The following is a 24,736-nucleotide window of genomic DNA, read 5'->3' on the forward strand; positions in this document are numbered from 1 at the left end:
TTGCTTTTGTAAAGCATTTGTAGCATAAAATAAGAACTAGTCCCATTCATTTGAGTGTACTGAAAATAAAAAAATAAGCCTTTAAAATAATACTAATAGACAATTGTATCTGTGACATTATCAATGTGATGCATAGAAATATTGAGATGTGACACAGTGTAGCCTTGTCTAAGATAGCCCTATTTGAGCAGTTAAAGGAACACTATAATCAAAATAAAACTTTGATAATTCAGATAAAGCAAGCCCTTATAAACAACTTTCTAATTCACTTCCATTAACAAAATATGTGCAATATGTGTATAGGCACACTTTCTGAAGCACTAGCTCCTACTGAGCATGTGCAAGAATTCACAGTTTATAAGTATGTGCATTTTGTGATTGGCTAATGATTGTCATATGATGCGGGGGGGGGGGGGAAGAAAAATAAAACTAAATTTTAAATATCTGAAAAAAATCTACTCATTTGAAATTCAGACTAATGCTTTTGCATTGTCTTTTTTATAATTCAACGGTTGATTATGCAATTGTACTGTATTTAATGGTTCTTTTACCACAGACTCCATATTTTTGCCCCAATGCTTTCCCCCAATTTCATCCAAATGGTACCCATAGAACTATTGGTCCCAAAGAATAAATCTGGTTTTATCAGAAGTGGCACATTTTCCATAGGGCTGTGGGCTGATTTATGGACTAGTGACAAGCAGACCAATCAGCCAATCGGATTGAACTTGAATCTGATTGGATGATTCAATCAGCCAATCAGATTTCTCTACCTTAATTCCGATTGGCTGATAGAATCCTATCAGCCAATCGGAATTCGGCGGACGCCATCTTGGATGACGTCATTTAAAGGAACCTCATTCGTCGGGAAGTCGTCGTGACGGAAGGATGCTCCGCGGCGGAGGAGCGAACTAAGAAGATTGAAGATGCCGATTTGCTTGAAGACATCGCCGATGGAAGAAGACTCTCTGCCGCTTGCTTCAAGACATCGCCCGGATGGATGAAGACTTCACTGCCGCTTGCTGGAACACATCGCCTGGATCGGATGAGGAGTTCTGCCCGGGTGGGTGAAGACAAGGTAGGGAGATCTTCAGGGGGGGTAGTGTTAGGTTTATTTAAGGGGGGTTTGGGTTAGATTAGGGGTATGTGGGTGGTGGATTGTAATGTTGGGGGGTGGTATTGTGTTTTTTTTGCAGGCAAAAGAGCAGTTTTCTTTGGGGCATGCCCCCACAAAAGGCCCTTTTAAGGGCTGGTAAGGTAAAAGAGCTTTGAACTTTTTTTAATTTAGAATAGGTTAGGGAATTTTTATTATTTTGGGGGTTTATTATTTTATTAGGGGGCTTAGAATTGGTGTAATTAGCTTAAAAATCTTGTAATCTTTTTTTTATTTTTTGTAATTTAGTTTAGTCTATTTAATTGTATTTTTAGATAGATATTTGTAGTTTATTTAATTTATTGATAGTGTAGGTGTATTTGTAACTTAGGTTAGGATTTATTTTACAGGTAATTGGGTAATTATTTTAACTAGGTAGCTATTAAATAGTTAATAACTATTTAATAGCTATTATACCTAGTTAAAATAATTAACAATTTACCTGTAAAATAAATATAAACCCTAACATAGCTATAATGTAATTATTAATTATATTGTAGCTATCTTAGGGTTTATTTTATAGGTAAGTATTTAGATTTAAATAGGAATATTTTAATTAATAATATTAATATTAGATTTATTTTAATAAGAGTTTAGTTAGGATGTTAGAGTTAGATAGGATTATTATACTTAATATATATATAATATAATAACGATATTAACTATATGAACCCTAATATAATTAGGGTTAATATAGTTAATATATATATATAATATAATAACTATATTAACTATATTAACCCTAATATAATTAGGGTTAATATAGTTAATATAGCTGGGGGCGGTGTAGGGGGATTAGATTAGGGGTTAATACATTTATTATAGGTGGCCGCGGTGTAGGGGGATGTAGATTGTAGGCAAAAGAGCAGTTTACTTTGTGACAAAGCCCCGCCAAAAGCCCTTTTAAGGGCTGGCAAAAGAGCTGTTACTTTGGGGCAATGCCACGCAAAAAGCCCTTTTCAGGGCTATTTGTAGGGTTAGACTTAGGTTTAGTGGTAGGGATAGTTTAGTATTTTAGGGGTTAAATAATTTAATATAGATGGCGGCGGGGTAGGGGGATTAGATTAGGGGTTAATAATTTTAAAAATAGATCGGCGGGGTAGGGGCTCACTTTAGGGGGTAGGTAAGGTAGATGGCGGCGGTGTTAGGGGCTCACTTTAGGGGGTTATAGATTTAATATAGCTGGCGGCGGTTTAGGGGTTAATAACTTTATTAGGTAGCGGCGGGCTCCAGAAGCGGCGGTTTAGAGGTTAATACATATTTTATTGTTAGGCTAGTGAGGGGGGATAGCGGATAGAGGGTTAGACTTGTCGGGCTATGTTAGGGAGGCGTGTTAGACAGTGCGGGTGATTTAGACTTTAGTCAGGTTTTGTAGGCGCCGGCAGTTTCTAACGTGCCGCAAGTCACTGGCGACGCCAGAAATTTGTACTTGCGCAGATTTCTGGACATCGCTGGTTTATCAGACTTACGGCACGTTAGCATCTGACGGCGACATATATGGAAAAGCTCGAGTTGCGAGCTGAAACTGCGGGCGACGCGGGTTCCCTCGCTTGCGCCGCAAACTACGATCTATATCGGATCGCGCCCCTGGTCCACGGGCAGATCATTGGCCAGGAGAAAGTGGCTGCTACCTGCCCTTTTTTTTAAGGGACATTGCCTTTTTAGTATATTTAGAACTCAAATGTAAGTAGTTCAGGATCTGATCATAAAAAGTGGTAAGTTTACCATTACTTTGAAGAAATATTAAACCCAAAAAACTATTTTGTGATTCAGACAGAACATAGCATTTTAAAAAAGTTTCCAATTTGCTTCTATTAACAAATTTTCTTTGCTACCTTGATATTCTGTGCTGAAGAGAAACCTAGGTAGACATCTGGAGCAGTACAGGGGCAGGAAATAGTGCTGCCCTCTAGTGCTCTTGCAAATTAATAGCATTCTTGCAAAACTGCTGCTATATAGTGCTCTAGAAATGGGCCGGCTCCTAAGCATATGTCCCTGCTTTTTAACAAAAGATACATAGAGAACAAAGACAAATTCATAATAGAAGTAAATTAGAAAGTTGTTTAAAATTGCATGCTCTATCTGAATCATGAAAGAACATTTTTGGGCTTCATATCCCTTTAACCTTGTCAAACAGTCAAATCATTTATTTTTTCATTTTTGCTATCTCATAGGTCACACGGATGCAGCTTTTGGGCTTCATATCCCTTTAACCACGAATATGAGTCAATAAATAGTTTTTCTTGTATCTAAATTGATGTATGAATCTTTTATACGTTTTGTATTTACTACTGAGAAGGTTCAGAAACTCAAATGTAACTGTTCCTCATTTTTCTCAACAAAATACATCAGATCTTTGATATTATTCCTGATTGGAATTTTTTTGCATTTGTAATTATTATTGTTGGGATGACTATGAATCATTTAGGTAGTTCTGAAAGACTAACAGTTTGATAACAAAGTTAAAGGAGCATTATACACTTTGAGATGGTAATATGAAATGATGAATCATATATATAAATAAATCTCTGCAATTTACTTTCATTATTTATTTTGTTCCCTTTTCCATTCTGAAATTGGGAGTTTTTCAGTTCCTGTTAGAAATGGAAGTGCAGAACACTGTTTTATATCACACAGCCATTGGCTGCACTCTCTAGTATAACTGCCCCTAATTGGTCACAGCAGAGAAGGTAACCTAAGTTACAACATGGTGGCTCCCATTATTTTAAAGACACTAAACTTTACACTTATTTTGTCTATATTTAAACAGATAATGAAACTTTAAGTAATACATACACATTATTCTCAAGCTAATCTTTTCTTTGATGGCATCATTCTATCTAGTGTTTAATGTCCCTTTAAGGGTCTCCCCTGGGTTCTAAACAAGATCCTTCAGCCAGACCTGTATCACTATCTTCACAGGCATTTGTGTGAACGTTGTCTTTTTTTTCTTTTTAATACTATAATATAGTAACGTGAATGCACCACAGACTTTGTTTGTTTTTTAAGGAAAGTTAAATTGAGGTTAAATTGAGTGTTTATGGTGCATAATAAATTTTAATTTTATTTTTTTATTAACATATTGCTAACTCTATAAACAAGTTTGCTTATTGTATTACTGTCCAACAGGCAAACAAGATATGCTGCATCACTTTCAAGTGATTCAATATTTGGGCACAATGCCCCTTTAAGGAAGGTATCCATTGAGGGTTTGTTTCTAATATTAACAATGCACAGCAAATCTTTATTTATTTTCTTAGTATTTTACCAAGGTTGAGGCATGTTAAGTAAGTTCTGTGATGGAGGTTATAGGTGAACTTTATGATACATGATTTTATCAATTCTTTTCACGTCACTTTCCAGCTACAGGAAGCAAACACCAAGCTGGCACTTGTGGAGTCTCAGCACATGCGAGAGTTTCAGCAACTTAAGGAGAAAGCCAGCAACTCTGTGCCTAAGGAGCAGCTGTCTCAGCTACAGAAGAGGCTTCAAGAGGAGCATCAGAAGGTGCTGCAGGATAAGTTGAGGTTCCATGCTGAGCAGACCAACAGGCAGCTGGCTATGCAGCAGGTACAGATCACCTGTACACTTAATGCCAACGTCACCCCTGCTCATACAGACACAGTGTCACACTAGCACATAGTATCACCTGTACACTTAATGCCAACGTCACCCCTGCTCATACAGACACAGTATCACACTAACACATAGTATCACCTGCACACACACTGCCAGTGTCACCCCTGCACATACAGACACAGTATCACACTAGCACATAGTATCACCTGTACACTTAATGCCAACGTCACCCCTGCTCATACAGACACAGTATCACACTAGCCCATAGTATCAACTGTACACTTAATGCCAACGTCACCCCTGCTCATACAGACACAGTGTCACACTAGCACATAGTATCACCTGTACACTTAATGCCAACGTCACCCCTGCTCATACAGACACAGTATCACACTAACACATAGTATCACCTGCACACACACTGCCAGTGTCACCCCTGCTCATACAGACACAGTGTCACACTAGCACATAGTATCACCTGTACACTTAATGCCAACGTCACCCCTGCTCATACAGACACAGTATCACACTAACACATAGTATCACCTGCACACACACTGCCAGTGTCACCCCTGCACATACAGACACAGTATCACACTAGCACATAGTATCACCTGTACACTTAATGCCAACGTCACCCCTGCTCATACAGACACAGTATCACACTAGCCCATAGTATCAACTGTACACTTAATGCCAACGTCACCCCTGCTCATACAGACACAGTGTCACACTAGCACATAGTATCACCTGTACACTTAATGCCAACGTCACCCCTGCTCATACAGACACAGTGTCACACTAGCACATAGTATCACCTGCACACACACTGCCAGTGTCACCCCCTGCTCATACAGACACAGTATCACACTAACACACGGTGTCACCTGCACACACTGCCAGTGTCACCCCTGCACATACAGACACAGTATCACACTAACACATGGTATCACCTGCACACTTAATGCCAACGTCACCCCTGCTCATACAGTCACAGTGTCACACTAGCACATAGTATCACCTGCACACACACTGCCAGTGTCACCCCCTGCACATACAGACACAGTATCACACTAACACATAGTATCACCTGCACATACACTGCCAGTGTCATCCCTGCACATACAGACACAGTATCACACTAGCACATGGTATCACCTGTACACTTAATGCCAACGTCACCCCTGCTCATACAGACACAGTGTCACACTAGCACATAGTATCATCTGTACACACACTGCCAGTGTCATCTCTGCACATACAGACACAGTATCACACTAACACATAGTACCACCTGAACACACACTGCCAGTGTCATCCCTGCACATACAGACACAGTATCACACTAACACATAGTATCACCTGCACACACACTGCTAGTGTCACCCCTGCACATACAGACACAGTATCACACTAACACATAGTATCACCTGCACACACACTGCCAGTGTCACCCCCTGCTCATACAGACACAGTATCACACTAACACATAGTATCACCTGCACACACACTGCCAGTGTCACCCCCTGCACATACAGACACAGTATCACACTAACACATAGTATCACCTGTACACACACTGCCAGTGTCACCCCCTGCTCATACAGACACAGTATCACACTAACACATAGTATCACCTGTACACTTAATGCCAATGTCACCCCTGCTCATACAGACACAGTATCACACTAGCACATAGTATCACCTGTACACTTAATGCCAACGTCACCCCTGCTCATACAGACACAGTATCACACTAGCACATAGTATCACCTGTACACTTAATGCCAACGTCACCCCTGCTCATACAGACACAGTGTCACACTAGCACATAGTATCACCTGTACACTTAATACCAACGTCACCCCTGCTCATACAGACAGTGTCACACTAGCACATAGTATCACCTGTACACTTAATACCAACGTCACCCCTGCTCATACAGACACAGTGTCACACTAGCACATAGTATCACCTGTACACTTAATACCAACGCCACCCCTGCTCATACAGACAGTGTCACACTAGCACATAGTATCACCTGTACACTTAATACCAACGTCACCCCTGCTCATACAGACACAGTGTCACACTAGCACATAGTATCACCTGTACATACACTGCTAATGTCACCCCCTGCACATACAGACACAGTATCACACTAGCACATAGTATCACCTGTACACTTAATGCCAACGTCACCCCTGCTCATACAGACAGTGTCACACTAGCACATAGTATCACCTGTACACTTAATACCAACGTCACCCCTGCTCATACAGACAGTGTCACACTAGCACATAGTATCACCTGTACACACACTGCTAATGTCACCCCTGCACATACAGACACAGTATCACACTAGCACATAGTATCACCTGTACACACACTGCCAATGTCACCCCTGCTCATACAGACACAGTGTCACACTAGCACATAGTATCACCTGTACACTTAATGCCAATATCACTCCTGCTCATACAGACACAGTATCACACTAGCACATAGTATCACCTGTACACTTAATGCCAACGTCACCCCTGCTCATACAGACACAGTATCACACTAGCACATAGTATCACCTGTACACTTAATGCCAACGTCACCCCTGCTCATACAGACACAGTATCACACTAGCACATAGTATCACCTGTACACTTAATGCCAACGTCACCCCTGCTCATACAGACACAGTATCACACTAGCACATAGTATCACCTGTACATACACTGCTAATGTCACCCCCTGCTCATACAGACACAGTATCACACTAGCACATAGTATCACCTGTACACTTAATGCCAACGTCACCCCTGCTCATACAGACACAGTATCACACTAGCACATAGTATCACCTGTACATACACTGCTAATGTCACCCCCTGCTCATACAGACACAGTATCACACTAGCACATAGTATCACCTGTACACTTAATGCCAACGTCACCCCTGCTCATACAGACACAGTATCACACTAGCACATAGTATCACCTGCACATACACTGCCAATGTCACCCCCTGCACATACAGACACAGTATCACACTAACACATAGTATCACCTGTACACTTAATGCCAATATCACTCCTGCTCATACAGACACAGTATCACCCTAGCACATGGTATCACCTGTACACTTAATGCCAACGTCACCCCTGCTCATACAGGCACAGTATCACACTAGCACATGGTATCACCTGTACACTTAATGCCAATGTCACCCCTGCTCATACAGGCACAGTAACACATAGTATCACCTGTACACACACTGCCAGTGTCATCCCTGCACATACAGACACAGTATCACACTAACACATAGTATCACCTGCACACACACTGCCAGTGTCATCCCTGCACATACAGACACAGTATCACACTAACACATGGTATCACCTGCACACTTAATGCCAACGTCACCCCTGCTCATACAGTCACAGTGTCACACTAGCACATAGTATCACCTGCACACACACTGCCAGTGTCACCCCCTGCACATACAGACACAGTATCACACTAACACATAGTATCACCTGCACATACACTGCCAGTGTCATCCCTGCACATACAGACACAGTATCACACTAGCACATGGTATCACCTGTACACTTAATGCCAACGTCACCCCTGCTAATACAGACACAGTGTCACACTAGCACATAGTATCATCTGTACACACACTGCCAGTGTCATCTCTGCACATACAGACACAGTATCACACTAACACATAGTACCACCTGAACACACACTGCCAGTGTCATCCCTGCACATACAGACACAGTATCACACTAACACATAGTATCACCTGCACACACACTGCTAGTGTCACCCCTGCACATACAGACACAGTATCACACTAACACATAGTATCACCTGCACACACACTGCCAGTGTCACCCCCTGCTCATACAGACACAGTATCACACTAACACATAGTATCACCTGCACACACACTGCCAGTGTCACCCCCTGCACATACAGACACAGTATCACACTAACACATAGTATCACCTGTACACACACTGCCAGTGTCACCCCCTGCTCATACAGACACAGTATCACACTAACACATATTATCACCTGTACACTTAATGCCAATGTCACCCCTGCTCATACAGACACAGTATCACACTAGCACATAGTATCACCTGTACACTTAATGCCAACGTCACCCCTGCTCATACAAACACAGTATCACACTAACACAGGGTATCGCCTGCACACACACTACCAGTGTCACCCCTGCTCATACAGACACAGTATCACACTAACACATAGTATCACCTGCACACACACTGCCAGTGTCACCTCCTGCTCACACACAGTATCACACTAACACATAGTATCACCTGCACACACACTGCCAGTGTCACCCCCTGCACATACAGACACAGTATCACACTAACACATAGTATCACCTGTACACACACTGCCAGTGTCACCCCCTGCTCATACAGACACAGTATCACACTAACACATAGTATCCTCTGTACACACACTGCCAGTGTCACCCCCTGCACATACAGACACAGTATCACACAAACACATAGTATCACCTGCACACACACTGCTAGTGTCACCCCTGCTCATACAGACACAGCATCACACTAACACATAGTATCCTCTGTATACACACTGCCAGTGTCACCCCCTGCACATACAGACACAGCATCACACTAACACATAGTATCCTCTGTACACACACTGCCAGTGTCACCCCCTGCACATACAGGCACAGTATCACACTAACACATGGTATCACCTGCACACGCACTGCTAATGTCACCCCTTGCTCATACAGACACAGTATCACACTAACACATAGTATCCTCTGCACACACACTGCCAGTGTCACCTCCTGCTCACACAGGCACAGTATCACACTAACACATAGTATCACCTGCACACACACTGCCAGTGTCACCCCTGCACATACAGACACAGTATCACACTAACACATGGTATCACCTGCACACACACTGCCAGTGTCACCCCTGCACATACAGACACAGTATCACACTAACACATGGTATCACCTGCACACACACTGCTAATGTCACCCCCTGCTCATACAGACACAGTATCACACTAACACATAGTATCACCTGTACACACACTGCCAGTGTCACCCCCTGCACATACAGACACAGTATCATACTAGCACACAGTATCACCTGCACACACACTGCAAATGCAATAGTCACCCCCTGTTCATACACTGTATTGCACAAAAACATGGTATCTCTTGTATACATACAGTGCGTACAATGGAACATTGATATTTTAAGGTCACAATGCATATACCATGTTCATTTATAACAATTAAGGAACAGATAATATGTACTTGAATTTAGAGAAGGCTACATCTAGGTATGTGACACATATCTATACTAGAGACTTACTCATTTTATATTTATGTTTGTACCCTCATGTAAAGAGCATTTTATTATTGTGCCATTGCTTGCATATATAGATAGCTACGTGCAAAGGAGTTATATAGGTAGTTAAATTCAGCTCTAAAGCAGCAATGCACAACTGGGAGCTTGCTGAAAACATTCAGTGAGCCAATGACAAGTGGCATATATGCGCAGCTAGCTCCCAGTAGCTGATTGCTGCTCCTGAGCCTACCTAGTTGTGCTTTTCAACTAAAGGATACCATGAGAACAAAATTAATTTTAGAATAGAAGTAAATTGAACGGTCTCCTAAAATAGCATGATCTGTTTTACCCATCATGTCCCTTTAATTATAAATAATTGAAGGGGAAACACAATTTATGAAAATATGCAATGAATGTGCAGTGTACCTTTTTTACCATGCTAAATTGATCATCTTTTTGCCCGAATTATTTGAAAGCAGACATCCTTAAACTCGGCCCTCCAGAGGTTTTTGGAATTACATTTCCCATGATGCTCAGCCAGCATATCAGCTGGCTGAGCATCATGGGAAATTTAGTTCTAATACCTCTGGAGGGCTGAGTTTGAGGATGTCTGATTTAAAGGGACATGAAACCATCATGTTGTCTTTTCTTGATTCAGATAGAGCATGCAATTTTAAACAATTTTTCATTTTGCTTCTATTATTGAAATTGGTTTGTTCTCTTGGTATCCCTTGTTGAAATGAATTCTTAGGTAGGCTCAGGACCAGCAATGCATTAATGGGTGCTAGCTGCCGATTGGTGGCTGCACATATATGCTTCTTGTCACTGGCTCATCTGATATGTTCAGCTAGCTCTAAGTAGTATAGTGCTGCTTCTTCAATAAATGATACTAAAAGAACAAAGCAAATTTGATAATAGAAGTAAAATAGTTATTTAAAGGGATATGAAACACAATTTTATTCTTTCGTGTTTCAGATAGAGCATGCAATTTTAAAGGGAGAGTCTACTCCAGAATTTGTATTGTTTGAAATGATAGATAATCCCTTTATTATCCATTCCCCATTTTTGCATAACCAACACAGTTATATTAATACACTTTTTACCTCTGTGATTACCTTGTATCTAAACCTCTGGAGACTGCCCCCTTATTTCAGTTCTTTTGACAGACTTGCATTTTAGCCAATCAGTGCCCTCTCACAAGTAACTCCACAGGCATGAGCACAATGTTATCTATATGACACACATGAACTAACGCCCTCTAGCTGTGAACAACTGTCATGGATTCTGATAAGAGGCGGCCTTCAAGGGCTTAGAAATTAGCATACGAGCCTACCTAGGTTTAGCTTTTAACTAAGAATACCAAGAGAACAAAGCAAATTTGATGCTAAAAGTAAATTGGAAAGTTGTTTAAAATTGCATGCTCTATCTAAATCATGAAAGTTTAATTTGGACTAGACTGTACCTAGCAACTATTAATGTACTCCTGTTATCAAATTTTCTTCATTCTCTTGGTATCTTTATTTAAAAAATCAGGAATGTAAGCTTAGAAGCTGGCCCATTTTCGGTTCGGAACCCTGGGTAGTGCTTGCTGATTGGTGGCTAATGTAGATCTGTAAAACTCCTACCTGGTAAGGACTGTATACTATCATTTTGTTTAAAGCATGAGAATGATCTTGAGTTCATCGCTATCTGGCCTTATTTTTACAAAATACTTTAGTGTCTCCAAATCCCATATTAGTTAGCAGCAGTGACGTGCAGTGAGGTCAGAGGTTGGTGAGGCAGTGACTATAATACTCCCAAGAAACATACACACACGCACATATATACACAGTATATACACACACAGCACACACACTCTGCTCAAGGACACACACACTACACACACACTCTGCTCACTGACACACTCAAACACTTCTCAATAACACACACACGACTAGCTCACTAAAACATACAGTACTTGCCCATAATATATTTACACATGCTGCTTACTACATACACCCAAATATCACATTTGCTTTGTTCTCTTGGCATCTTGAGTTGAAGAACATACCTAGGTAAGCTCCAGAGCAGGAATGCACTACTGGGAGCTAGCTGGTGATTAGTAGCTGCACATATGTCTCTTGTCATTGGCTCACCCATGTGTTCAGCTAGCTCCCAGTAGTGCATTCCTGCTCCAGAGCTTACACTTCAAAAGAAATATCAAGAGTACAAAGCAAATTTGATAATAGCAGTAAATTGAAAATTAGTTTAAACTTAAATCTGTCTAAAAATGTTTAATGTTTATTTTACTGACATAATAACGGACAGATCAGTATAATGTAGTATACAGGGAGGGAATAACATACTTTACATTGCAGACATGGCAGGTTCATAACGCACAGTGCTGAATAGGTGAGTGCTTTCTTTTTTTCTCCCCCAGGTCATTTCATAGCAGAGGTTGAAGGGCAATACAGTGTTCTGCCTCCCCCACCCATTCCTCATTTAAGCACTGTAAAGTGGGCAGATGCATAGATATATAGAGGTAATTAGTGGCATATTGCTCTAACATTTAAAAAAAAAAAAAAAACAGTGCAGGCAAATGGTTTACTTTTTATCAAATATTGCAGGAGCATGACATAAAACAAATGCTGGCATTCTAACATTAATCTGATAGTGGATGAACAGTTATGTTACCATTAAATAGTGCTGCTGTCAATACATAACTCACTAAAGATTAACTAAAAAACAGCTTACTGCTTCAAAAAACACAGCTCCTGCTCTAACTAATCAACAAATCATTGTTGATGTTTTCACTTATGAATGCTACTCTGTGTGTTTGTTAAAATAATGTGAATGTGTGTGTTTTCTATGTAATATTACAAGTTTTAATTTATTTCCACATTATAAAAGGCATATAGCAGAATAACTAATAGCCTTTGCAACTTTATAAGTAGTCTTGATTTTGCTTTTTTGCTTTTTTTTACTAGCAGTATAGCCAGATACAGTATAGCTCTTTATAGGGAATGCCAGGAAGGAATGCTTTGTATTTTTTTATTATTTTACTCACTTAGACTACAATTATCCTCTGTAACTTCTGGAAGTTGGCAAATCATATAGTCAGGGGCTGGCACTGGCAGAAGCAGCAATATCAACAGCCTGACATTGTATGCAGTACTTATAGGTCAGGCATGAGGAAAATACAGTCCTTCATCTGCACTCACTGCTGCACTTCTTCCCTGGCTCTATTCTCATACAGCATTAGAGTGCTTAAAACTCCCCTAAGACCTCACTGTTTACAGCAGCCTGACATGGTATGCAGTACTGATCGGTCAGGCATGAGGAAAAGAGTCATCATCTGCAGTCACATCCCACTGCTTCCAAGGTATTTGTGATTGCGTTTGTTTAAAAGTGTAAAAGTGCTACTGTTTTTAACATCTGAATGTCAGGCACAAGGCTGCCCTGTTTTTGCGACCTCCAGCCTTCTAAAGAAGTACGAGATGGGATGTTAAACAGTAGCACTTTTACACTTTTAAACAATCCCAAGGGCAGATACTTTGGAAGCAGTGGGATGATCATGTGACTGCAGATGACGACTCTCTTTTCCTCATGCATGGTCAGTGTGTAGGAGAAGCGTGTATTTAGAAAGTAGCCCAAGATAAATAAAAATGCAGCCCAGCAGCCCCTCCCACGTGACCTCGGGCTCCCATATAGATATAGAGCGGCTTGCAGGCTAAAGCTGTTAAATATTAGGCTATTAACCCCATGGCTGCCAACAATCGATACAAACCCTAACCCTGATAGCTAGAGCAGAGACAGCCCTGCCACCCCACCCCAGATGTAATGTTAAAACACACTTAACCTCTGCCTTCACTGTGTGCACAATCACATCCATTCCATAATGTGTGGTGTGCGCACTGCTGACTGCACTGCCCTGCCCTTACACATGCTGCTGTGCCGGCTCACAAACAGGGGAAAAAATACTTTACTTACCAGAAACATCATCCAGGGCAGGTCCATCTCAGCACACAGCTCTTCTGTCACAGTGTCTTCTCCGCTCTTCTTGATTCCCGCCAGTCGTCTGGAACACGCCTCCAAGAGCATTGAGATCTGAGCCTCCTCTGACACGTCACACACCGGCAGCTGCTTAGAGAGCAGCCTCTAATAGGAACTATTTGGGCCGCAATGAGACTTAAGTGCCACTGGGTGGCGCAGTCTCTAAGACATAGAGCAGTGAGCTGAGCTCTCAGTCTCTGAAACGTCACACTCCGGCAGCTGCTTAGAGAGCAGCCTCTATAAGGATTCAAGAACGGTATGGGTCACAGAGACTTAAGTGCCACTGAATGGCGCAGTCTCTAGTGTGACTGGCAGTGGGGATGGGGGGGTCAGGGGGGTACCTTCAGTTACATTAAAAAAAAAAATGTATATGTAAAATTAAAAAATATATATATATTTTAACATTATAAATTAAGTGTAATTACACACATAGGACAGGGGAGGCACTGCCTCCCCTGCCTCCTATGACGGCACGTCACTGGTTAGCAGTCCTAAACTGTACTAGGTGTTTTCTTTTGCTATTTTAGAAAGTAAGCACATTGTGATTTGGCAAGCACATAACCTCATATTTAAAATGTGTTTATTTATAATAAAAAGGAAGAGTATGAGAAGGTTCTGCGAAGAATGGAAGAAAGGATGGAAGATGTGGAAATGAATTTGAAGAACATCCGAATGATGCTGCAGGAAAAGGTCAATCAGCTGAAGGAGCAAGTGAGTAGAAACGTCCATGGATGTATTTGGATTATTTATTTTGTCCCCATCCTGTAATTCCATTCTGAAATGTTAGAAATGGGAGTGCAGAACACTGTTATATTTCACACAGCCATTGGCTGCACAGTCTAGTGACCTATTTATAACTGTCCCTTATTGGCCACAGCATAGAAGGTAACCTAAATTACAACATGGCAGCTCTCATTGTTTTATAGACACAAACTTTATTTTGTCAATAAAATTGAAACTTTAAAACAATAAATCTACATATTATTCTCAGACTAATCTTTGAATGCATCATTCTATCTAGAATTTATTTAGTGTTTAATGTCCCTTTAAAAATCCTTGCATAAGGATTACGGTTAATGTAATGCGTGCAGTTTAATACATTTTTATCATCTTCTGCTGTTGATTGTGGTGCACAGACCTTCACTAAAAAAATGAATATATTTTACTTTAATCTCAAAATCCAGATATTTGTGTAACTTTTACTTTAGTGAATCTGGCACAGAATTAAGCCAAATGTCGGATTCCAAATATTTGCACATCCCTAGTATTAGCTTAAAATGGGATCAGTTTATTGAAGCACTGAGTTTCAGGAACCTGCTTCCTCATAGATCTAAACAAATGAGTGGCAACTACTTCCTATTTGTAATTAAACTTACATGTTTTGGCCAATATCTGCTTTTTATTGCTTAGTAATGCTGAAATATGGTTGGTGTATATATAGTACTTTCCAAGTGTATACAAAGCATTAAACACATATCCAATAAATAAACAGAAACTAGTACAAATTTGACTTGTTATATTTAATTTAAATGTCAATGTAAAATTAATAATACACAACTTTATAAATCCAATTCCTGATGTGAAATTAAAAATAAATCACAGTAGTATTTAATTTGATAAAGGGTTGAGGTTCCACTAGCCATAACCTGTGGGATTCAACTCCTGGCCATTTGGAGGAGGCAAAGACACCCAACATTCCACAACCTTTTAATCCCTCTTACCTCTCTGGTATCCTAGTCTTATCTGTGCCTCCAAAGGAGGAGGGTGAAGAATAGAGGTGTTCCAGATTCTTCATAAACAAAAGGGGTTTTCCGACCCATTTTCTTCTCAGTGACAGAAAAACACCCTCTGGTACAGGTGTCGCAGGAACGCGTCCCTTAGCCTCCTTATGTTGGGTTAGCGTGTTACAGGTGTTGTGGGGACCTGTAAAGTCATCATGATTGTACTCCTCTGTAATATACTCTGTTGTTTGCTTGCACAGCACTGGATCGGCTCACTACTGGAAGCTGTCTTCTCTGCAGCTATTAAGCACGGTAGAGTGGGTACAAGTAAGTGGGAGGGGGGGAAAACATTTTTATGCACTCACATAGCCCAAGGGCTATTAGCTGATACATCATTCAGAGTTACATCATAGCCAGGAAACACATTTGTTTCAGACAGTACCACCTTATTTCTAGACTTTGTTTACTTAAGTTTAGTCTGGTGTATGTAGGGCACATTGAGTATATGGGGACCCTCTTTGTGCACTACCACATCGCTTGTCTGCCAGTTAGCATGCTTACCGTCAAATTTACTGTTACCTATATAAGGCAGCGGTTTGACAGCGCCACAGTTAACCTCCGACTTTTTGCCATTGTTTTGCACACTGAAGCATTGGCTGTTGTTCAATTATATTTTGTTTAATAAGTTTTGCTTGTTTTTATATATATATATATATATATATATATATATATATATAGTATCTCAGAAGAGGGTCCTTATCCCTTACTATTATTGATTCTCCTTTATTCTTTGATTTTATCATTAAAGTCCCATTTACATACCTTCAAAATTATTTACTGTTGTATTTGTTTTCTTTGCACAGTAAAGTTGAATTAGTGGTTTTGACATTTCTCTGTCTTTATTATGATGTTTTGCATAATGGCGCATATTAGAACTGTCCTCATGTATTTATATATAGATCTTTTAGAGAGCAGACCCTCTAATCTTTTATTAAATTCTAAAGTATATTTTGCAAGTTTAGCTTTACAGTGTCTGTATGGATTATATAATACATTCTTCCCAACCTAATGCTATGTTTTCTCTAAAGTATTCTGTCCTTTCTTTGATTCTAATGTGAAAAGTAGTGTTACAGATTTGCTCCAGGATTTGGAGATTTGGTGCTCTCAACAATTACTACTGTAACTCATTTTACTTTTATTTCATCTGGTTTTGTTGATTCTTAATGGATCAGATTCAGTCCAATTAATGATGCACTTATAGATGTTTACTCTCCTCAGATGAGGAGAAGATAATTTCTGATGATCAAAAGTTTAATAATCCTCAAGTTTCTGGGTCTACTGTATTATGATTAAGATTCTACATCATAGTTCATTGGTGAGGGAGGTTTAAAAGGGATATGAAACAAAAAAAATGATAATAGAAGTAAATAATAAAGTTATTACTACTCTCTATTTGAACCGTGAAAGAAAAAATCTGGGTCCCTGTAAGCATTTTAGGTGTCCAATACCCTAAATCAGCTGAAGAAAAATCTATCAATTAATTGTATTTGTTTTTCTCTTCTTTTCCTAAACCTCTAAATGTATTCTCTGTTCCTGAGTCCATTTTGTAAATTACTTCCTTGGAATAGGCCTCGCCAGGATTTTACTTTACTCAGTTTTTCTATGTTTTTTTAAAATATGTTCTCTTTATTAGTTTCTTTGTAGAGCTTTGGGAATCTTTTTGAAAGTTGACATGGTGATTACCACTTTAGCCATATGCTAAACAGCTGTGAATTGAGCTCTGTGTATGGTCTGCAGATGTGGTCCTTATGCTAGATTTTTTAGCTCTGCCTTTTCTGGGAAAGGCTTTATTTTACCTTGGTTTGGATGGCATTTTTTTACTGCGGTGACTGGAGGATATAGGAGCTTTCTTCTTCAAGTCATAAAGTCTAAAGGAAAATATCCTCTTTTTCACAAAGTTTAGATTTTTAAGTCCTATTCTGGATCTCAAAACCTTAATCAAGTTTCTCTAAGATCCTACTTGCAAGTTGGAATCTGTGTACTCTAATTCTTTAGGGTTCATTTATGTTCATGATAGATTTGAAAGCTACTTTCCTTAATATTTATATCCTCAAGGACCACTACCAGTTTCTAAGTTTTCAGTTTAACCCCTTAATGACCACAGCACTTTTCCATTTTCTGTCCGTTTGGGACCAAGGCAATTTTTACATTTTTGAGGTGTTTGTGTTTAGCTGTAATTTTCCGCTTACTCATTTACTGTACCCACACATATTATATACCGTTTTTCTCGCCATTAAATGGACTTTCTAAAGATACCATTATTTTCATCATATCTTATAATTTACTATAAAAAATTATAAAATATGAGGAAAAAATTGAAAAAAACACACTTTTTCTAACTTAGACCCCCAAAATCTGTTACACATCTACAACCATCAAAAAACACCCATGCTAAATAGTTTCTAAATTTTGTCCTGAGTTTAGAAATACCCAATGTTTACATGTTTTTTACTTTTTTTGTAAACTATAGGGCCATAAATACAAGTAGCACTTTGCTATTTCCAAACCATTTCTTTTCAAAATTAGCGCTAGTTACATTAGAACATTAATATCTTTCAGGAATCTCTGAATATCCCTTGACATGTATATATCTTTTTTTAGTAGACAACCCAAAGTATTGATCTAGGCCCATTTTGGTATATTTCATGCCACCATTTCACCGCCAAATGCAATCAAATACAAAAAATCGTTCACTTTTCACAAATTTCTTCACAAACTTTTGGTTTCTAACTTAAATTATTTACAAACAGCTTGTGCAATTATGGCATAAATGGTTGTAAATTCTTCTCTGGGATCCCCTTTGTTCAGAAATAGCAGACATATATGACTTTGGCGTTGCTTTTTGGTAATTAGAAGGCCGCTAAATGCCACTGCGCACCAAACGTGTATTATGCCCAGCAGTGAAGGGGTTAATTAGGGAGCATGTAGGGAGCTTTTTGGGGTAGTTTTAGCTTTAGTGTAGTGTAGTAGACAACCCCAAGTATTGATCTAGGCCAATTTTGGTATATTTCATGCCACCATTTCACCGCCAAATGCGATCAAATTAAAAAAAACGTTAATTTTTTCTCAATTTTAGGTTTCTCGCTGAAATTATTTACAAACAGCTTGTGCAATTATGGCACAAATGGTTGTAAATGCTTCTCTGGGATCCCCTTTGTTCAGAAATAGCAGACATATATGGCTTTGGCATTGCTTTTTGGTAATTAGAAGGCCTCTAAATGCCGCTGCGCATCACACGTGTATTATGGCTAGCAGTGAAGGGGTTAATTATGTAGCTTGTAGGGAGCTTGCAGGGTTAATTTTAGCTTTAGTGTAGAGCTCAGCCTCCCACCTGAAACATCAGACCCCCTGATCCCTCCCAAACAGCTCTCTTCCCTCCCCCACCCCACAATTGTCCCTGCCATCTTAAGTACTGGCAGAAACTCTGCCAGTACTAAAATAAAAGGTATTTGGCCCTTTTAACAAAAAAAAAAGCATATTTACATATGCTGATGTGTAGGATCCCCCCTTAGACCCCAACCTCACTGATCCCCCACCAAACAGCTCTCTAACCCTTCCCCTCTGCCTTAATGGGCGCCATCTTGGGTACTGGCAGCTGTCTGCCAGTACCCAGTTTTGTAAAAAAATGTGCCTTTTGTTTTAAAAAATGCCCTTTTCTGTAGTGTAGCTTCCCCCCCCCACCAAGACCAACCCCCAACCCCTTACAGATCCCATAGATTACATTTGTAATAATTACACTTAGTTATTTTTTTTTACTTTTCACTTTATTTTTTTCTGTAGTGTAGCGGTTCCCACCCGCTCCCGCCCCGTGCACGCGCCCGCCCGCCACCCCCCGTGCACGCGCACGCTCCCGTGCGCGCCCCCGTGGATCCCGCCCCCGATCCCGCCCCCCTCCACTTCACACTGAGCACCGATGGCCGCCCACCCGCCTCCCAAGTAAGCTCCCACCCACCAACGATACCGGCCATCGATGTCCTGTGCAGAGAGGGCCACAGAGTGGCTCTCTCTGCATCGGATGGCCAAGGGGGGTTATTGCAGGATGCCTCCATATCGAGGCATCACTGCAATAACCGGAAAGCAGCTGGAAGCGAGCAGGATCGCTTCCAGCTGCTTTCCAGACCAAGGACGTACGCCACACGTCCTCGGTCATTAACTGCATTTTTTTTGAGGACGTGTGGCGTACGTCCTTGGTCGTTAAGGGGTTAAGGCTGTTTGTAAAAATTCTGGGAGCTACATAGTTGCCAACATTTCAAAAGAAATTCCAGGGACACTTTGCAGCAGAGCAAGCAAGCGGGTTACTGGAGTATTGATGACCTACTGTTCAACTGCTCCGCCCACTCAGTTCTGCAATCAAAACGCACCCATTTGAAAGTAATAGTATAATTTAGACTTATCCATAGTTTATTATACATATTACAGCACCAAGCTCTTACACCTACCCAGTCTCTGGAACACATTCTGGGCATATGGTTATTTTTACAACACAGCATCAAAATTAGAAAGACAAATAATATGTGAACCTTTCAATCATACTAATATTCCATTAGGAATGAATTATATTTAAATAATACACTATATCTATTTATCTTCTATCTATCTGTATATATTTATGTGTCTATAGATAGATATAGATATAGATATAGATATAGATATATATATATATATATATATATTTCTTCTGTTATGTGTGATCAGTCCACGGGTCATCATTACTTCTGGGATATAACTCCTCCCCAACAGGAAATGCAAGAGGATTCACCCAGCAGAGCTGCATATAGCTCCTCCCCTCTACGTCAGTCCCAGTCATTCTCTTGCACCCAACGACTAGATAGGATGTGTGAGAGGACTTGGTGATTATACTTAGTTTTTATGACTTCAATCAAAAGTTTGTTATTTTAAAATAACACCGGAGCGTGTTATTACTTCTCTGGCAGAGTTTGAGGAAGAATCTGTCAGAGTTTTTTACTATGATTTTAACCGGAGTAGTTAAGATCATATTGCTGTTCTCGGCCATCTGAGGGAGGTAAAGGCTTCAGATCAGGGGACAGCGGGCAGAGGAATCTGCATTGAGGTATGTAGCAGTTTTTATTTTCTGAATGGAATTGATGAAAAAATCCTGCCATACCGTTAAAATGACATGTATGTATACACTTCAGTATTCTGGGGATGGTATTTCACCGGAACTACTCTGTTAAAGGTCACTAATCCTTTTTAATAACTATTTATCATGTTAAACGTTTTTGCTGGAATGTAGAATCGTTTACATTGCTGAGGTACTGTGTGAATAAATATTTGGGCATTATTTTCCACTTGGCAGTTTTTTGGCTTTATTTGTGACAGTTTCGTTTCTCTTCACTGCTGTGTGGGAGAGGGAGGGGCCGTTTTGGCGCTCTTTGCTACGCATCAAAAAATACCAGTCAGTTACTTTTATTTTTCCTGCATGATCCGGTTCATCTCTGATAGATCTCAGGGGTCTTCAAACTTCTTTGAAGGGAGGTAAATTCTCTCAGCAGAGCTGTGAGAATTCTTATAGTGACTGTGAATAAAAACGTTGCTTTGTATTTTTTATGTCAAATTTAATTATTGTTATTTTACTAATGGGAACAAACCTTTGCTAAAAGTTTTGTTGTTTTAAAGTTTGATGCTATAACTGTTTTTCAGTTCACTATTTCAACTGTCATTTAATCGTTAGTACCTCTTTGAGGCACAGTACGTTTTTTGCTAAAAAAGGATTATAACCAAGTTGTAAGTTTTTTTGCTAGTGTGTTAAACATGTCTGACTCAGAGGAAGATATCTGTGTCATTTGTTCCAATGCCAAGGTGGAGCCCAATAGAAATTTATGTACTAACTGTATTGATGCTACTTTAAATAAAAGTCAATCTGCACAATGTGAACAAATTTCACCAAACAGCGAGGGGAGAGTTATGCCGACTAACTCGCCTCACGCAGCAGTACCTGCATCTCCCGCCCGGGAGGTGCGTGATATTTTGGCGCCTAGTACATCTGGGCGGCCATTACAGATAACATTACAAGATATGGCTACTGTTATGACTGAAGTTTTGTCTAAATTACCAGAACTAAGAGGCAAGCGTGATCACTCTGGGGTGAGAACAGAGTGCGCTGACAATGCTAGGGCCATGTCTGATACTGCGTCACAGCTCGCAGAGCATGAGGACGGAGAGCTTCATTCTGTGGGTGACGGTTCTGATCCAAACAGATTGGACTCAGATATTTCAAATTTTAAATTTAAATTGGAGAACCTCCGTGTATTACTAGGGGAGGTCTTAGCAGCTCTCAACGATTGTAACACCGTTGCAATACCAGAGAAACTGTGTAGGTTGGATAAATACTTTGCGGTACCGGCGAGTACTGACGTTTTTCCTATACCTAAGAGACTAACTGAAATTGTTACTAAGGAGTGGGATAGACCCGGTGTGCCGTTCTCACCCCCTCCAATATTTAGAAAGATGTTTCCAATAGACGCCACCACTCGGGACTTATGGCAAACGGTCCCCAAGGTGGAGGGAGCAGTTTCTACTTTAGCTAAGCGTACCACTATCCCGGTGGAGGATAGCTGTGCTTTCTCAGATCCAATGGATAAAAAATTAGAGGGTTACCTTAAGAAAATGTTTGTTCAACAAGGTTTTATATTACAACCCCTTGCATGTATCGCGCCGATTACGGCTGCGGCAGCATTTTGGATTGAGTCGCTTGAAGAGAACCTTAGTTCATCTACGCTAGACGACATTACGGACAGGCTTAGAGTCCTTAAACTAGCTAATTCCTTCATTTCGGAGGCCGTAGTACATTTAACCAAACTTACGGCTAAGAACTCAGGATTCGCCATACAGGCACGTAGGGCGCTGTGGCTAAAATCCTGGTCAGCTGATGTTACTTCTAAGTCCAAATTACTTAATATACCTTTCAAGGGGCAGTCTTTATTTGGGCCCGGTTTGAAAGAGATTATCGCTGACATTACAGGAGGTAAGGGCCACGCCCTACCTCAAGACAAAGCCAAAGCTAAGGCTAGACAGTCTAATTTTCGTCCCTTTCGGAACTTTAAAACAGGAGCAGCATCAACCTCCACTGCACCAAAACAGGAAGGAGCTGTTGCTCGTTACAGGCAAGGCTGGAAGCCTAACCAGTCCTGGAACAAGAGCAAGCAGGCCAGGAAACCTGCTGCTGCCCCAAAGACAGCATGAACCGAGAGCCCCCGATCCGGGACCGGATCTAGTGGGGGGCAGACTCTCTCTCTTCGCCCAGGCCTGGGCAAGAGATGTTCAGGATCCCTGGGCTCTAGAGATCATATCGCAGGGATACCTTCTAGACTTCAAATTATCTCCCCCAAGAGGGAGATTTCATCTGTCAAGGTTGTCAACAAACCAGATAAAGAAAGAAGCGTTTCTACGCTGCGTACAAGATCTGTTATTAATGGGAGTGATCCATCCGGTTCCGCGGTCGGAACAAGGACAAGGGTTCTACTCAAACCTGTTTGTGGTTCCCAAAAAAGAGGGAACTTTCAGGCCAATCTTAGATTTAAAGACTCTAAACAAATTCCTAAGAGTTCCATCGTTCAAAATGGAAACTATTCGGACAATCTTACCCATGATCCAAGAGGGTCAGTACATGACCACAGTGGATTTAAAGGATGCTTACCTTCACATACCGATCCACAAAGATCATCACCGGTATCTAAGGTTTGCCTTCTTAGACAGGCACTACCAGTTTGTAGCTCTTCCATTCGGATTGGCTACGGCTCCAAGAATCTTCACAAAGGTTCTGGGTGCCCTTCTAGCGGTACTAAGACCGCGAGGGATTTCGGTAGCTCCGTACCTAGACGACATTCTAATTCAAGCTTCAAGCTTTCAAACTGCCAAGTCTCATACAGAGTTAGTTCTGGCATTTCTAAGGTCGCATGGATGGAAAGTGAACGAAAAGAAGAGTTCTCTCTTTCCTCTCACAAGAGTTCCATTCTTGGGGACTCTTATAGATTCTGTAGAAATGAAGATTTACCTGACAGAAGACAGGTTAACAAAGCTTCAAAATGCATGCCGCGTCCTGCATTCCATTCAACACCCGTCAGTAGCTCAATGCATGGAGGTGATCGGCTTAATGGTAGCGGCAATGGACATAGTACCTTTTGCACGCCTACACCTCAGACCGCTGCAATTATGCATGCTAAGTCAGTGGAATGGGGATTACTCAGATTTGTCCCCTACTCTGAATCTGAATCAAGAGACCAGAAATTCTCTTCTATGGTGGCTTTATCGGCCACACCTGTCCAGGGGGATGCCATTCAGCAGGCCAGACTGGACAATTGTAACAACAGACGCCAGCCTACTAGGTTGGGGCGCTGTCTGGAATTCTCTGAAGGCTCAGGGACTATGGAATCAGGAGGAGAGTCTCCTTCCAATAAACATTCTGGAATTGAGAGCAGTGCTCAATGCCCTTCTGGCTTGGCCCCAGTTAACAACTCGGGGGTTCATCAGGTTTCAGTCGGACAACATCACGACTGTAGCTTACATCAACCATCAGGGAGGGACAAGAAGCTCCCTAGCAATGATGGAAGTATCAAAGATAATTCGCTGGGCAGAGTCTCACTCTTGCCACCTGTCAGCAATCCACATCCCGGGAGTGGAGAACTGGGAGGCGGATTTCTTGAGTCGCCAGACTTTTCATCCGGGGGAGTGGGAACTTCATCCGGAGGTCTTTGCCCAAATACTTCGACGTTGGGGCAAACCAGAGATAGATCTCATGGCGTCTCGCCAGAACGCCAAACTTCCTCGCTACGGGTCCAGATCCAGGGATCCGGGAG

The 24,736-nt window shown here is 40.9% G+C and overlaps 1 protein-coding gene across 2 annotated transcripts in view; it reads left to right on the forward strand.

Moving 5' to 3' along the window:
- Nucleotides 1–24,736, forward strand: part of NINL (ninein like) — a 373,652-nt gene that overhangs the window by 339,663 nt on the left and 9,253 nt on the right. For both annotated transcript variants that reach the window (XM_053711960.1, XM_053711961.1), the window contains 2 exons: nt 4,517–4,723; nt 14,737–14,850. In XM_053711960.1, coding sequence (XP_053567935.1) covers nt 4,517–4,723; nt 14,737–14,850 — 321 coding nt within the window. The remainder of the gene's footprint in view (nt 1–4,516; nt 4,724–14,736; nt 14,851–24,736) is intronic.

The sequence above is a fragment of the Bombina bombina genome, chromosome 4 (assembly GCF_027579735.1).
Source record: "Bombina bombina isolate aBomBom1 chromosome 4, aBomBom1.pri, whole genome shotgun sequence".
NCBI lineage: Eukaryota > Metazoa > Chordata > Amphibia > Anura > Bombinatoridae > Bombina > Bombina bombina.